Source organism: Dendrobates tinctorius, unplaced genomic scaffold (genome assembly GCF_039654945.1).
Source record: "Dendrobates tinctorius isolate UK_male_01 unplaced genomic scaffold, ASM3965494v1 ptg000223l, whole genome shotgun sequence".
Classification (NCBI taxonomy): Eukaryota; Metazoa; Chordata; class Amphibia; order Anura; family Dendrobatidae; genus Dendrobates; species Dendrobates tinctorius.
In genome coordinates, this window is record NW_027361890.1 from 17111936 (window position 1) to 17128802 (window position 16867).

Sequence of the window (16867 nt, forward strand, 5' to 3'; positions counted from 1 at the left end):
AATCATCTAATGTACTTGTACTTGGGGACCTCCCATACTGGACAGAATGATCGGGCTACTGGAATTTCAAAGGTCGATTGTTTTGTTTTCAGGGGAGATAAGCTGTTGCCAGAGGTTTCTGGCAACTGTGGAAGTTCGGGTTGCTTAGCTGCTCCCCAAGGTAGACACAGGAACAAATTTGGTTAAAGTCTCAAACTGGTAACAGAAAAAAGCCTTTCTAGCTCAAATGAAAGTAAAAAGTCCATATAAAGTCGTTCCCAGTATAGCTCCCGCATTCTGGGATAACCCATATGGCATTTCTCGCAGGAGCTTCTGTGTGGAGGCTTCCTTCCTCCAAACAACACAGACCGAGAAAACAAGAACTGGCTGGACATTGAACTCCCTCCAGCCACACCCTGGAGGTGGAGATATGGTGGGTAGGCGTCCCGCCCATCTCTGATCTACCATGAAAGCCAGACCCATATAGCGACTGGATTGCTCTCAGCTCATATCATGCTGGAGGAAAATGTATGGCTTTTACATCACGCAGGATAGCAATCTTTGCGACCCACATCTCCCGTCACATATGGCACCAGTGACTCTGTCACATAACGAATTTATCCTCTTTTTCCGTAGAAAACAGAGGCATATTGACATCTGGCTCAGAGAAAGTGCTGCTCGACGGTCGGTGACTCGGTGTACAAGCGTCTTCAGGTGTCAGACGCTAGTACACGTGACTCACTTGTTGCTGTAATCTCTGACCGGGCGCCAGCACTTCTGCATGAATGAAGCGCCAGCAGCGTGATCAGGTCACATGATCACGCTGCTGACGTCACACGCCGGCTCTTCAGAGGCGAAGACACAGGGCACAGGCGGCGTTGCTGCGGTTGGTGGTAAGTGCTCCAGCTCTGGACGGGGTAATGGAGCTGAAGACACTGAAGATCAGTGGTGGAAATGTAAGGACATGCTCTGGGGGCTAGGAACGGATGGTTGGGGTTGGGGACGCTATATGGAGTGCATAGGTGGATGGGTGCAGACAGATACATGTGGTGTAGAAACATATGGGGGTAAGGGGATAGAAATCTGAGGACATTATAGGGGGATACTTTGTGTGGGGAGATTTGGAGTGGGGATGAGGGGGTACTTTATGTGTGGGGGGATTTGGAGTGGGGATTAGGGGGTACTGTTTGTGTGGGGAGATTTGGAGTGGAGTTGAGGGGGTACTTTATGTGTGGGGGGATTGGAGAGGGGGTACTTTATGTGTGGGGGGATTTGGAGTGGGGATTAGGGGGTACTGTTTGTGTGGGGAGATTTGGAGTGGAGTTGAGGGGGTACTTTATGTGTGGGGGGATTGGAGAGGGGATACTTTATGTGTGTGGGGATTTGGAGAGGGGATGAGGGGGTACTTTGTGTGGGGGGATTTGGAGTGGGGATGGGGGATTTAATGTGTGGGGAGATTTGATGATGCAATGAAGAGTATGTATGAGGGCATGTATGGGCGATGGGTGCAGACAGTATGGGGAGCGAACGGGTAAATGTATGTGGACACAGTGAGTAGCGATGGGGAAAAATGTATGGTGAGTGAGGGTGATGGGATATATGCAGACACAGTATGGGGAGTCAGGGGTATGTGTGAGCAGACAGTATAGAGCAGTGATGGCGAACCTTTCTGAGTCAGAGTGCCCAAACTGCAACCTAAAACCCAGTTATTTATGACGAAGTGCCAACATGTGTCAAATGCCCCATCATTGTCCCCTTCATGTAGAAATATGCCCCATCATGATCCCCTTCATGCAGAAATATGCCCCATCATGATCCCCTTCATGTAGAAATATTCCCTATGCCCCATCATGATCCTTTTCATGTAGAAATATGCTCTATGCCCCATCATGATCCCCTTCATGTAGAAATTGCCCATTCCACCACCTCCATCATTTCCTCCTCCCCATCACCCCATCATTGTCCCTCTCCCCATCACCCCCATCAATCACTGGCCCTCTCCCCATCACTGGCCTTCTCCCCACCATTGGCCCTCTCCACATCACTGACAAACACACACACACACACCACAGCGGCCACACTCACCACACACACACACCACAGCGGCCACACTCGCCAAACACACACACCACAGCGGCCACACTCGCCAAACACACACACCACAGCGGCCACACACACACACCAGCGGCCACACTCATCTCTCCGTGCACCGTGTGAGAAGCAGGAAGTGCAGCTCCGGATCAGTGAGGTGAGACTGCATGCCAGCTGAGAGGGCTCTGTGCGTCCTCTCTGGCACGCGTGCCATAGGTTTGCCATCACTGGTATAGAGAGTGAGGGGGTAAATATACGAGGAGACCGTATGGTGAACAGTGGGATGTTAAAGGAGACAGTATGAGGAGGGAGGGGAATAGTGTTAGGAGACACTATATAGTGCAGATATTTTTATTTAGGAGTCATGACACTTCTATCTTTAAGGGGATCTTGTGGAGATTTGCTGCAGAAGACCGGAGAAGATGGAAGTCTGCAGAGATGAGAAAACTCATCATGGGGTTTGGACAAGAAGAAGAAAAGAAGAACGACTCCAGAGACGACGTCATCTATAAGGTACCTGGATGTAAATATTATTTGTAATACTGACGAATTCTCATGTTTTTATTTGTTAGGAGCATTAAAGGGGTTGTCCAGGTTTGTGCTGAGTCTGCAGTCATTCTATGTGACTGCAGACTTCTGAATTCTCACAGTGCTCACTGAACGCTGTTAGGATTCCCTCGCGCCGGTAATTTACATACATGTGGTCACATGCTGACTAGTCATGTGTGGCCTCACTCAATGAAAATGAACCGAGTGAGGCTGTGCACGTCTAGTCGGAATGTGGCCAGAAGTATATAAAATCACATACATGTGCTGATATATGACCGTGTACTCATACCTCCAGTACGGGAGAATCCTAAAAGTGTGCAGTGCATTCGTTGTGAGAATTCAGAAGCCTGCAACGTCAGGATTCAGCTCTGCAGGTTCCAGTAGTCATCACATGGACACTTCACTCATATGAGACTTTAATACTTATGATCCTGTGACAACGAGCTTCTTTTCCTGCTTCTCTCAGTTTTTCACTGAACATTAGGAAGAGCAACTCGTGGGTACAGGACTAAGTGTGCAAATTGCATGTGTGCGGTGGGGGGGGCGCCGGACTGAATTCTTGCCCCGGGTGCCAGAAAGCCTAGATACACCTCTGGTAGAAAACACGAGTGCTCAACTGTCCCAAGTACTCGTGAATGGGGGAGAGATGAGAAACTTTATTTGCGCTGCCCTTGTCCTACATCCCATCCTGTTAGATTCTGCACTCAGCATCCTGGGCTCCTCTTACTTGAACCCCTAATGTTTTTCTGAGATTTGCACCACAATTTCATAATGTCATAGGAGCCCAGGATGAGAGGTTCAGAAGTGATGCCCATCTGCCATTGAGAACCAGACTAGACGTTGGACTAGGGTAGCGCACATTGAATTGGTCAGAATTACTGTCTGCCGAATGTTTATTGAGATGACAACTATCTCTTGTACACCCAGCTTTAGTTCCATGATGAGAAGACAATAGCCACCTTTTAGAGTAGGCGTGTGTGGCTACTTACAGGGTACTGAATATTAATTTTATTAACCCCTTCCTGACCTGTGACGCAACGTATGCGTCATGGCGGGATCACGTTCCTGCGGGTCGGGTGACTGGGGTCACTGAAATGTCACCCAACCAGCAGGTACAAGAGGACCTGTACTTGACCCCGGGGGGAGGCTTTGCCCCCCCGTGGCTACGAATGCTCTGATTGGCTGTTTCACTTTCAACAGCCAATCAGAGCAAATGTAATATTTCACCAATGAAACTTGGTGAAATTTTACAATCCAGCCATGGCCGATGCTGCAATATCATCGGCCATAGCTGGAGACCGCGATCTGCCACTGACTGATGGCCGCAATCTGCCGCTGTCAGTATTTCCTCCGCTCCCCTCTTCTGCCCTCCGCTCCCCCCGGTGTCCTTCCGTCTCCACACCTTCCTCCATGGGCACCGCCATCTTCTTCTGGTTAGAAAATGGCCCGTCGAGATCGGCCTGCCGGCACCTGGCAGATTTCATTAATTCATTTCAGGTACATTTTGATCACTGTGATAGACCCTATCAAAATAAAAAAAAATGTAAATAAACCCCCCCCTTTATCACCCCCTTAGATAGGGAAAAATAAAAAAATGTATTTTCATTTTTCCGTTAGGGTTGGAATTAGGGTTGGGGTTGGAATTGGGGTTAGGGTTGGGGTTGGAATTGGGGTTGGAATTAGGGTTACTGGTGTGTTGGGGTTAAGGTTGGAGTTAGAATTGAGGGTTTTCCACTGTTTAGGCACATCAGGGGCTCTCCAAATGCGACATGGCGCCACCTTTGATTCCAGCCAATTTTACGTTCAAAAAGTCAAAAGGTGCTCCCTTCCGAGCCCCGACGTGTGCCCAAACAGTAGTTTAACATATGGGGCTTCAGCGTACTCAGGAAAAATTGCACAACAACTTTGGGGGTCTAATTTCTCCTGTTACCCTTGAGAAAATAAAAAATTGGGGGCTAAAAAATCATTTTTGTGGAAAAAAAAGATTTTTTATTTTCACAGCTCTGCGTTATAGTGCCTTAGTGGCTCAAAGTGCTCACCACACATCTAGATAAGCTCCTGGGGGGTCTGGTTTCCAAAATGGTGTCACTTGTGTTTTTTTTTTTTAACTGTTTAGGCACATCAAGGGCTCTGCAAACGCAACATGACGCCCGTAGACCATTCCATCAAAGTCTGCATTCCAAAACGGCACTACTTCCCTTTTGAGCCCCGACATGAGCCCAAACAGTGGTTCCTCCCCTACATTTGGGGTACTAGGGAACTCAGGACAAATTGGATAACAACTTTTGTGGTCCAATTTCTCCTGTTACCCTTGTAATAAAACATTGCGGGCTAAAAATCATTTTTGTGGAAAAAAAGTTTATTTTCACGGCTCTGCCTTAGAAACTTCTGTGAAGCACTTAGGGGTTCAAAGTTCTCACAACACATCTAAATAAGTTCCTTGGAGAGTCTAGTTTCCAAAATGGGATCACTAGTGGGGGGAGCTCCAAACGCGACATGGTGTCTGCTAACGATTGGAGCTAATTTTCTACTCAAAAAGTCAAATTGCGCTCTTTCCTTCCGAGCCCTGCCATGCACCCAAACAGTGGTTTATGACCACATATGAGGTATCTGTGTACTCAGAGAGAAATTGCCCAAAACATTTTAGGATCCATTTTATCCTGTTACCCATGTGAAAATGAAAAAATTAATGCTAAAAGAACATTATTGGAAAAATTAAAAAGTCCATTTTTTTCCTTCCACGTTGCTTTAGTTCCTGTGAAGCACCTGAAGGGTTAATAATCTTCTTGAATGTAGTTTTGAGTAGCTTGAGTGGTGCAGTTTTTAGAATGGTGTCACTTTTGGGTATTTTCTGTCATATAGGCCCGTTAAAGTGACTGCAAATGTGAGGCGATCCCTAAAAAAAAATAAAAAATGGTTTTGTAAATTTTGTTGTAAAAATGATAAATCGCTGTTCAACTTTTAACCCTTATAACTTCCCAGCAAAAAAAAAAAATTGTTTCCAAAATTGTGCTGATGTAAAGTAGACATGTGAGAAATGTTATTTAGTAACTATTTTGTGTCACATAACTCTCTAGTTTAACGGAATAAAAATTCAAAATTTTAAAATTGCAAAATTTTCGTCAAATTTCTGTTTGTTTTTTTTCACAAATAAAAAAATTATCGACATTATCGACCTAAATTTACCATGAACATGAAGCCCAATATGTCACGAAAAAACAATCTCAGAATCACTAGGATCCGTTGAAGCGTTCCTGAGTTACCTCATAAATGGACACTGGTCAGAATTGCAAAAAATGGCCAGGTCATTTAGGTCAAAATTGGCTGACGTGTAAAGGGGTTAAATATGAATTTCATATAATTGGAAAGTCATCTCCTCCTCTTTCATTCCCTCTGGAGCAATATATTTAAATAAAACATGGAGCTATGTAATTCAGACAAGTCAATGTAAAAAAAATTGGAAAACACATTGTTTGTGGACAGAGTAGATGAAGAACTCTTTACACAGATTAAGGCTCCAAGCATTTTTATGTAATAATTGGAGATAAACGCATGTTCTGCTTTTGGGCTTAAAGAAAATCTCATTCAGATGTGCAGATGTGCAATCTTCATACTGGATCTGATGGCTCATCCATATACTGTACTAATTGTCTTCTCAGTGGACATCAGGGAGATAAAGGAAATTCGTCAAGGAAAGAATTCTCGGGATTTTGATCGTTATCAGGAAGATTCTACTGTACGCCTTGAACCGGATCACTGCTTTGTTATCCTCTATGGAATGGAGTTCAGACTTAAGACCTTGAGCCTGCAGGGTAAGTCACCTCCATATAACTTTCATGCTACCTCAATCACGGAATGCCTATTTGATATTCTTATTAACCACTGCAGGTAAGTAATGTGTCTTCGTTAATATTGATTTCTCTTTCTTAAATCATTTCCTGGAAAAGTGTGTGCCTGACTGTGTGTAATATTTTATGATGGTAATCTATTAAAGCTGAGTCAATCAGAGGACAATAAAACTTTCACACTCCTTATCCATGAACTGTTCCAATGTTTATGGCCACCATTGTTTACCGTATCTCTCAACCCATAATGATAGTTCCGCTTCACGTCACTTGTTTTATCTATTGCTTTTTTTCTCTGCTATGTTGTGTTATAAACATATGATTCTTCAGATTTTGTGTTATTCTATGCCTGATGAAGAGACCTGAGCAGTCTTGAAAGCTTGCAATTTGTTACCATCTTTTCAGTTAGCCATTAAAAGGTATCAACCACTGAGGACTCTCAATTCTGAATATTCTTCTATCTACTGGCTAACACGGTACAGAGATATACATCTTTCCTCTATTAAAGCTTCTGTGTTTTCACTTTGTTTTTCTTCTTTTTGTGTTGCAGCAACTTCCGAGGAAGAAGTGAATATGTGGATAAAAGGATTAAACTGGTTGCTCCAAGACACTCTCCAGGCCCCCACACCACTACAGATAGAGAGGTAGTAAAGGGGGGCTTAACAGGTGTTCTCTTCTAGCCTTGGTTCCACCATTGATCTAATGTCTGTGGTGTCCTCCTTTTGGTAGTCCCCAAATAGCCGATATCGTAGGGTTGGATATCCACATGACCATTCCGCTGCCAAGAGTACGTACTTAGAAAGCACGTGGAGTGTCTGGCTGCTGGCTTACCAGTGTCCAAAATGTACTGCCAACTGTGCCAAGAAAAAGATGGACATCGCACAAAACGAAAAAATACAGAAGTTAACACATGTCCTTTTTGTAAAAGGATTGACAGATGGCTTCTTAGCAAAACTTATCCAAAGAACCAAGTCAAGGATGTATCTATTTTTCTGACCTGAGGGTACCACTGGCTTGTCTATTCTACATGTATTTTTTTTTTTTTGTTTTGTGTGTGTAGGCATGGTAGCTTGGCTATGTCAGGAGTTACTCATACACATAAAGGGCAAATTTGGCTAAAACCATGGACTGCCACATATGTATGCGGCCCCCTTGGCTCTTATTAGTTACATAACAAGGGCAGATGATGTCAATGGTAAAAGGATTGACCCAATCCTTATGTTTCCCTGATAGACTAGCCACCTTTATTATCTGGTATCAGCTTAGTTCCCCTCTCCTTATTGAGAACATGCTCCTCAGACAGGCCAAGTATGCTTGTGTGTTCGGGGAAAGGGTGAGGTGTCAAGAGAACCTGCTGTAATCCGAAGGGTCAACAACTATTCAAGGTGTATGGGTAACTTAAAATTGATTTTAGGATTGTCAGTGGAGAGGAACATATTGTTTCTGCTCCTAGTGGCCAGGTATGTAACTTGCATACAACTATTTAGAACTTCTTACCCTTCATCAATGTAAGAGAATCATACATCTAATGGAATATAACTTGGCCAGGTAGGAATTTCTAGACCAAAATTGCCTGGAGAACGATCATGAGTATATTGCAATATTGTGGTATTGTGTCATTTTGTTTTTTATTGTTCTAATAGCGATTTTTTTTTTTTTTTCCCCTTTCTTTTTGTCATAGGTGGCTACGAAAGCAGTTTTACTCTTTAGACAGAAATCGTGAGGACAAGTAAGTTTCTTGTACACTGGAAAATCTATGCTGTTTTTTCATATTTTAGGCCTCATTAAGATAATCATGTACCTGTTCTATCTGTGTTTTCATGGCTAGAACACATGCCCATTATAGTCTATGGAGCTATTCACATTTCAGTGTATATTTGCAGACCAATCATTAATTAATCAATCAATCATTCAACTCTTCAACTTTTGGTCTGAGTCATGGCTCAAAATTCCCCCTACAAGTCTATGGGTCCGTAAAATTCAGACAGCACACGTTTGCATCAGTATGCTCTTCATGATTAACATTGTAATTTTAAGGTGAACTAATGCTGTGTATTTTTTCATCCATGAAAAATCACTGATGATAAAAACTGACCAAACAGTGATGCAACTCAGATTCAAAACACTGATTAATAATGGTCCTTTAATCACATACAACAATATTGGAAGACGTCTGAGAATGAGGATTTTGTTCATAGCTTAAAATTGTGTATAAGGGAATTAAATATTTTTGAATTATATCATGAAATTAGGATTTTTTTTCTTCACCATTTTTCTGTATTGACAACACAAAGTGGCACCATGTCAGTTGTCCCTTTTGCATTGGTTAGCAAAAAAAGACAACTAATATGTCTGCACTTACAATTGTCACTTTTACAAAGTGGGAAATTGTAAGAAAATATATAGGATAATACATTTGTCTGCTTCTCTAATGTTGGTTTGTTTATTTATTTTTAAATACCTGGTTGATTCTTTTATGGAAATACTTTTACAGTGGGGCAAAAAAGTATTTAGTCAGTCAGCAATAGTGCAAGTTCCACCACTTAAAAAGATGAGAGGCGTCTGTAATTTACATCATAGGTAGACCTCAACTATGGGAGACAAACTGAGAAAAAAAAATCCAGAAAATCACATTGTCTGTTTTTTTTTTTCATTTTATTTGCATATTATGGTGGAAAATAAGTATTTGGTCAGAAACAAGCAATCAAGATTTCTGGCTCTCACTGACCTGTAACTTCTTCTTTAAGAGTCTCCTCTTTCCTCCACTCATTACCTGTAGTAATGGCACCTGTTTAAACTTGTTATCAGTATAAAAAGACACCTGTGCACACCCTCAAACAGTCTGACTCCAAACTCCACTATGGTGAAGACCAAAGAGCTGTCAAAGGACACCAGAAACAAAATTGTAGCCCTGCACCAGGCTGGGAAGACTGAATCTGCAATAGCCAACCAGCTTGGAGTGAAGAAATCAACTGTGGGAGCAATAATTAGAAAATGGAAGACATACAAGACCACTGATAATCTCCCTCGATCTGGTGCTCCACGCAAAATCCCACCCCGTGGGGTCAGAATGATCACAAGAACGGTGAGCAAAAATCCCAGAACCACGCGGGGGGACCTAGTGAATGAACTGCAGAGAGCTGGGACCAATGTAACAAGGCCTACCATAAGTAACACACTACGCCACCATGGACTCAGATCCTGCAGTGCCAGACGTGTCCCACTGCTTAAGCCTGTACATGTCCGGGCCCGTCTGAAGTTTGCTAGAGAGCATTTGGATGATCCAGAGGAGTTTTGGGAGAATGTCCTATGGTCTGATGAAACCAAACTGGAACTGTTTGGTAGAAACACAACTTGTCGTGTTTGGAGGAAAAAGAATACTGAGTTGCATCCATCAAACACCATACCTACTGTAAAGCATGGTGGTGGAAACATCATGCTTTGGGGCTGTTTCTCTGCAAAGGGGCCAGGACGACTGATCCGGGTACATGAAAGAATAAATGGGGCCATGTATCGTGAGATTTTGAGTGCAAACCTCCTTCCATCAGCAAGGGCATTGAAGATGAAACGTGGCTGGGTCTTTCAACATGACAATGATCCAAAGCACACCGCCAGGGCAACGAAGGAGTGGCTTCATAAGAAGCATTTCAAGGTCCTGGAGTGGCCTAGCCAGTCTCCAGATCTCAACCCTATAGAAAACCTTTGGAGGGAGTTGAAAGTCCGTGTTGCCAAGCGAAAAGCCAAAAACATCACTGCTCTAGAGGAGATCTGCATGGAGGAATGGGCCAACATACCAACAACAGTGTGTGGCAACCTTGTGAAGACTTACAGAAAACGTTTGACCTCTGTCATTGCCAACAAAGGATATATCACAAAGTATTGAGATGAAATTTTGTTTCTGACCAAATACTTATTTTCCACCATAATATGCAAATAAAATGAAAAAAAAACAGACAATGTGATTTTCTGGATTTTTTTTCTCAGTTTGTCTCCCATAGTTGAGGTCTACCTATGATGTAAATTACAGACGCCTCTCATCTTTTTAAGTGGTGGAACTTGTACTATTGCTGACTGACTAAATACTTTTTTGCCCCACTGTATATGGTAGAACATTGGGTGGAAATTTGTTTTCAGGTTCAAAGAGCTCATTTTCCGAGCATAAGCAATTGATTAGTCAGTAAGGATGCCCAGCTTGATAAGAGAACCAAATCCAGATGTGTGGTGACACTGAACCAGATGTCTATCGACTTGTTGGTAACCACCCATGTTTTAGTATGACTAGATGAAAAATTAGATAAAACACAAGCTGTTGTGGAATATATAACAAACAAGAACGATGGGTCAATTGGGGTTACAACTGAAGGCTATGTACACGGCAAGTACAATTTTTTTTATTTTTTTTTGCTTCAGTTCACCCAAAATTAACTAACTTTGAAAACCAGCTTGATAGAATATTTTCTAGTGCTCCTTTTGAAGACCTGTGTGTCTTGTTTATACACCACTATTAACAAACTCTTTAGTCCTGCAGTTCCATGAAAAGGTTCTAATATACAGTGCCTTGCGAAAGTATTTGGCCCCCTGGAACTTTTCAACCTTTTCCCACATATCATGCTTCAAACATAAAGATACCAAATGTAAATTTTTGGTGAAGAATCAACAACAAGTGGGACACAATTGTGAAGTTGAATGAAATTTATTGGTTATTTTACAATTTTGTGGAAATTCAAAAACTGAAAAGTGGGGCGTGCAATATTATTCGGCCCCTTTAACTTAATACTTTGTTGTGCCACCTTTTGCTGCGATTACAGCTGCAAGTTGCTTGGGGTATGTCTCCATCAGTTTTGTACATCGAGAGACTGAAATTCTTGCCCATTCTTCCTTGGCAAACAGCTCGAGCTCAGTGAGGTTTGATGGAGATTGTTTTTGAACGGCAGTTTTCGAGCTCTTTCCACAGATTCTCGATTGGATTCAGGTCTTGATTTTGACTTGGCCATTCTAACACCTGGATACGTTTGTGAACCATTCCATTGTAGATTTTGTTTTATGTTTGGGATCATTGTCTTGTTGGAAGACAAATCTCCGTCCCAGTCTCAGGTCTTTTGCAGACTCCAACAGGTTTTCTTCAAGAATGGTCCTGTATTTGGCTCCATCCATCTTCCTATCAATTTTAACCATCTTCCCTGTCCCTGCTGAAGAAAAGCAGGCCCAAACCATGATGCTGCCACCACCATGTTTGACAGTGGGGATGGTGTATTCAGGGTAACGAGCTGTGTTGCCTTTACGCCAAACATATCGTTTGGCATTGTTGCCAAAAAGTTTGATTTTTGTTTCATCTGACCAAAGCACCTTCTTTCACATGTTTGGTATGTCTCCCAGGTGGCTTGTTGCAAACTTTAAACTACACTTTTATGGATATCTTTGAGAAATGGCTTTCTTTCTGCCACTCTTTCATAAAGGCCAGATTTGTGCAGTGTACGACTGATTGTTGTCCTATAGACAGACTGTTCCACTTCAGCTATAGAGCTCTGCAGTTCATCCAGATTGATCATGGGCCTCTTGGATGCATCTCTGATCAGTCTTCTCCTTGTTTGAGATGAAAGTTTAGAGGGACGACCGGGTCTTGGTAGATTTGCAGTGGTATGATACTCCTTCCATTTCAATATGATTGCTTGTACAGTGCTCCTTGGGATGTTTAAAGTTTTGGCAATCATTTTGTGTCCAAATCCGGCTTTAAACTTCTCCACAACAGTATCACGGACCTGCCTGTTGTGTTCCTTGGTCTTCATGATGCTCTGTGTGCTTCAAACAGAACCCTGAAACTATCACAGAGCAGGTGCATGTATACGGAGACTTGATTACACACAGGTGGATTATATTTATCATCATAAAGTCCCCGTTACACACTGCGATATCGCTAGCAATATCGCTGTAAAGTCACCGATTTTGTGACGTTGCAGCGATATTGCTAGCGATATCGCTGCATGTGATACTTGCCTCCGACCGGCTCCCCCCGCTGGTTATCGCTGATCGCGCGAGAAGCTCCTGGACCATTCCTCGTCGGTCACTTCCTGCGGCGCTTCCTGCTGTGACGATGAGCGACGCATGGAGCCGGGCGGGAGGACGCAGGATCGCCTCGTCTGACAGGTAAGTAACGACCCCCGTCCCCAGCGATGTCGCTAGTGAGATCTGCCTGTGTGGCAGCTCACTAGCGACCACCTAGCGATGCACCAGCGATCCTGACCACGTCATATCGCTGGTCGGGATCGCTGGTGAGTCGCTAGGTGTAACGGTACCCTTAGTCATTTAGGACAACATTGGATCATTCAGAGATCCACAATGAACTTCTGTAGTGAGTTTGCTGCACTGAATGTAAAGGGGCCGAATAATATTGCACGCCCCACTTTTCAGTTTTTGAATTTCCACAAAAATGTAAAATAACCAATAAATTTCGTTCAACTTCACAATTGTGTTCCACTTGTTGTTGATTCTTCACCAAAAATTTACATTTGGTATCTTTATGTTTGAAGCATGATATGTAGGAAAAGGTTGAAAAGTTCCAGGGGGCCGAATACTTTCGCAAGGCACTGTAGGCTTCTAGGTATTATGCATTTTTGGTACCTTTCTATTAGACTATGACTTCGTTCTGAGCAACTCAATATGAAAGGCAAAAGAAGTGCATTGACTGCAGGATCGGATTAGTTTGTTTGTAGTCTGTGACCATGGAGAATGGAGATTCTGGTTTGGCTTTTATCCTAAGTCATGTAACTAGGCTCGTTAAAGTGTCAACATTGACTTTTAGGATTGCTACCTCCAATAGGTGGCACTAGAGTTCTAGTCCTCTTCCTCTCTGAAGAGACAATTTGCATAATGACCATGGAGACACACAGATCTACAGAAGATCTGCATGCTCAAAATGGCAAGACCATTTTAATTTAAATTACTTGCGAAGTTGCTTTATGTTGGCTGAACTGGAACACTTAAATGGTTGGGAAGATAGACATTGCCTTTAAAAGAATTGTATGTTTCCATAAGAATATGGAAGGCTGCAAGAACTGGGGTAGACCAAAGAGCTGGGATTGCAAGAACTAGGATAGATGAAAATGTTTGACTCATATTCCTATAGAATTATAAACATCAGGCCTGATTTTTCTTACAAAGCAAGGAGACCTGTGTCCTTCCCCCTACAAGCTGGCAGTTCCTATCGGCTTACACACTATTTCCAGAACACATATATATATATAGTCGTCTCTGCCCGCAAACGCCTGTTTATATTTTCTCCTTTAGAATGTGTAGTCTGTAAAGTTCATAGTATTATTATTGATGCCGGGCTGGCTCCTCCGTACATGTTTGTTCTCTATCCTATTGTCCTCACTTCCTCCCATAAATTCTCCTCATCTGATATTTCGGTAGGATAAAGTCTTCCAATGACTGAGCCACTTGACTATGCGGCAATGTAGACAATTAATGTTCTCTCTGTTCCATTAGGATCTCTGTGAAGGACCTGAAGAGCATGTTGTCCCAGGTTAACTATAGAGTTCCCAACATGAGGTTTCTACGTGATCGGCTTATTGTGAGTTTAAGGCTTTCACTTGCCTCTTTTTGTCCATACATTGTTATACTGTATAGAAACTGTTTATAAAAGGGTTGTCTCATCATGGACAATTGTAAAGAATCGCTAGGATGTGCCACCTATGTTCAAATTCAGCTGCTGTACAGCCAATGCAAGAAGAAAGTACGTGTCGCTCCATTTTCAGCATCACTGTGCGTTTCCTGGAGTTGCATTGATTATCGTTGACTATAATAAAATACCATTGACTAATGGCACCCTTGCAGCCAATCAAATGGGAACTGACGGCAGACAAAGTGGCATGGTGCTTCTGTAGCTGCCACATTGTTTCAGCTCATCAGACATCTGCTGATGAGACAATGTCTATAATGAGAGAACCCTTGAATAACATTAGTCTAAATGCATAATTCACCTTTTCCCATCTCCCATGACGGCACACATGAGAGAGGGGATCCGCCCAGTCAGGACAGGAACCCTACTGAAGATAAAAGGGCGGTACCTCTCCCTCCCTTCAGTTGGGTTTCCTGTCCTGACAGGGACCCGTGTGAACTGAAGACAGCAGGTCACACTTACCTGCCCCTCTCCCGTGCCGGCGTAGATCATCAGGCTGGGCTCCTGAGCGCTGGGCGTCGGGATGAGGAAGCGCCGTCCGCGGGTCCTCCGGGGCTCAGCGTCCGAGCGGGCGCAGGAGCAGCACGGCTGGGGTCCTGGGGCTCTGCCGTGGCTGCCGCGCCGCCCTCTCCCCCCTCTGCCGGTCCATACGAGTTCCCTATTCTGGAACAGCGCAGGAGCGTTGAGGGAGCGGCCGCTTCCGGGTCGCGCTCCTCTGACGTCACGCGCAGGGCACGCTGGGAAAGGGGCGTGCCCGCGTGACGTCGGGAGGCGGCGCCGGCAATCCAAGATGGCGGTGCCCATGGTAATCAACGCCGACCGGTGGAGAGAGATCCCGGCAGCGTGGCAGGGGGGGGAGGGGCTGTGGGGGTAACCGGAGGAGGCGGAGAGTGCAGTGGATCCCCCTTACAAAAGGGGGATGACCACAGAAGACACACTCATGCCCAAGGCTTCAGGATGGAAGTGGGGCAAGACGAGCATCGTCAGCAGCAGCGTCAGCAGCAAGACCTCTCGCCAGATGCCAGGCCGAGCCGCCAGCATACCAGGAGCAGTCGCTCAAGTGGTGGGAGCGGCAGTCATAAGCGCAACCGGCATGACTCTGGGACGTCCAGGAGAAACGTCACGAGTGCATCTGAGGAGCCTCCGAGATCGGTACCCCTGGTTGACAGCAGTGGTGAGTGAGCTACGTGAATGTCACCCTTATGGTAACGGGGTTCCATTTTCTCTGTTTGATCACTAGGGGGCGAGAAAGGCCAGCAGCAAAACCAAAAATAGAGAATGCGCTCTATGTAAAGACCCGCTGGCAGATCAGTGGCAGAAAGATCTCTGCACTGACTGTATAAACAGGACTATACAGGAGGAGACCCCTGATTTGGTGACTAGTCTGAAGGAGTTAATACATCAGGAGGTGAAAGGTTCCCTAAAGGCAGCCCTTAAAAAGAAAAGAAAAACCGTAGAAGGAGCTCCGGTTCAGAAGCCTCGCCAAGGCAGAAGGGGCGGGATAGATCTTTGTCCCCCTCCACCTCCTCTTCCTCTATTCAGTCCTCAGAATCCTCTTCGGACAGCGATATAGGCGGCCGTCCATGTTTCCCAACGGAGGACGTGGAAAAGCTGGTGAAAGCCATTAGAGCTACAATGGGCCTTAAAGAGGAAAAAACTCCCAAGTCATTAGAGGATGTAATGTTTGGAGGACTGGAGGAAAAGCGGAAACGTACCTTCCCTGTAAATGATAAAATAAAAGCACTAATTGACAGGGAATGGAAAAAGACGGAGCGGTCAGGGGGCTTACCTTCAACATCAAAGAGGAGGTACCCTTTTGACCAGAAGGACTCAGAAACCTGGGAAAAAGTCCCAAAAATTGATGGGGCTGTAGCCAGATCCTCAAAAAAGGTATCGCTACCATTAGAAGATTCTGGCGTGTTGAAAGACCCGCTTGATAAGAAAGCAGATGGGTTTCTGAAGCACATCTGGGAAGCTTCAGCAGGGGGATTGAAGCCAGCAATAGCCGGTACCTGTACCGCTCGTGCCCTCATGGTCTGGCTGCAACAAATAGAGGACCAGATCAAGGATAGAGTTCCTAGAGACGAAATTCTAGCTAATCTGACACTGGTGCACGGAGCAGCGGCTTTCCTGGCAGATTCCTCTGCAGACTCCGCAAGATTGACAGCTAGAGCAGCAAGCCTGTCAAATGCGGCAAGACGAGCCCTGTGGCTTAAAGGGTGTCCCGGAGATTTACCCTCTAAGCATAAGTTGTGTTCCATTCCATGTGATGGCCAATTCCTCTTCGGGAAAAAACTAGAAGAGATTTTGGAACATGCGGGGGATAGGAAGAAAAGTTTTCCCCGATTTCCGGGAGAACCTAAGAAGCAGCCCTTTCGGAGAAGGAGATTTAACAGGGGTCGTCCCCCGGGAGATAGAAAAAGCTGGGACTTTAAAGAAAAAAGAGGATCGGGCTATATGTTTAAAGGGCCCTCCACTTCCTCAAAAAAATCTCCCCAATGTCATGGGCCGGAGGTAGGGGGAAGACTTTCTCTCTTCCTTTCCGCCTTGGGCAAATATCTCCCCCAGTACATGGGTCCTAAATATAATCAGGGACGATTTGAAAATAAAATTCATCCGTCCGCCCAGGCATACCTTCATAATAACACCCAGAAGGAAAGCCCAAGAGCAACAGCTGGCCCTGGAGACGGAAGTCTTGGGACTAGTGAAAAAACAAGTCCTACTG

At 44.4% G+C, this 16867-nt stretch overlaps 1 protein-coding gene across 2 annotated transcripts in view; it reads left to right on the forward strand.

The window, feature by feature from the left end:
- The window catches only part of PLCG1 (phospholipase C gamma 1), a 165656-nt gene that overhangs the window by 79130 nt on the left and 69659 nt on the right, over window positions 1-16867 (forward strand). For both annotated transcript variants that reach the window (XM_073555356.1, XM_073555355.1), the window contains exons 2-5: window positions 6279-6431; window positions 7015-7108; window positions 8146-8193; window positions 13950-14034. In XM_073555356.1, coding sequence (XP_073411457.1) covers window positions 6279-6431; window positions 7015-7108; window positions 8146-8193; window positions 13950-14034 — 380 coding nt within the window. The remainder of the gene's footprint in view (window positions 1-6278; window positions 6432-7014; window positions 7109-8145; window positions 8194-13949; window positions 14035-16867) is intronic.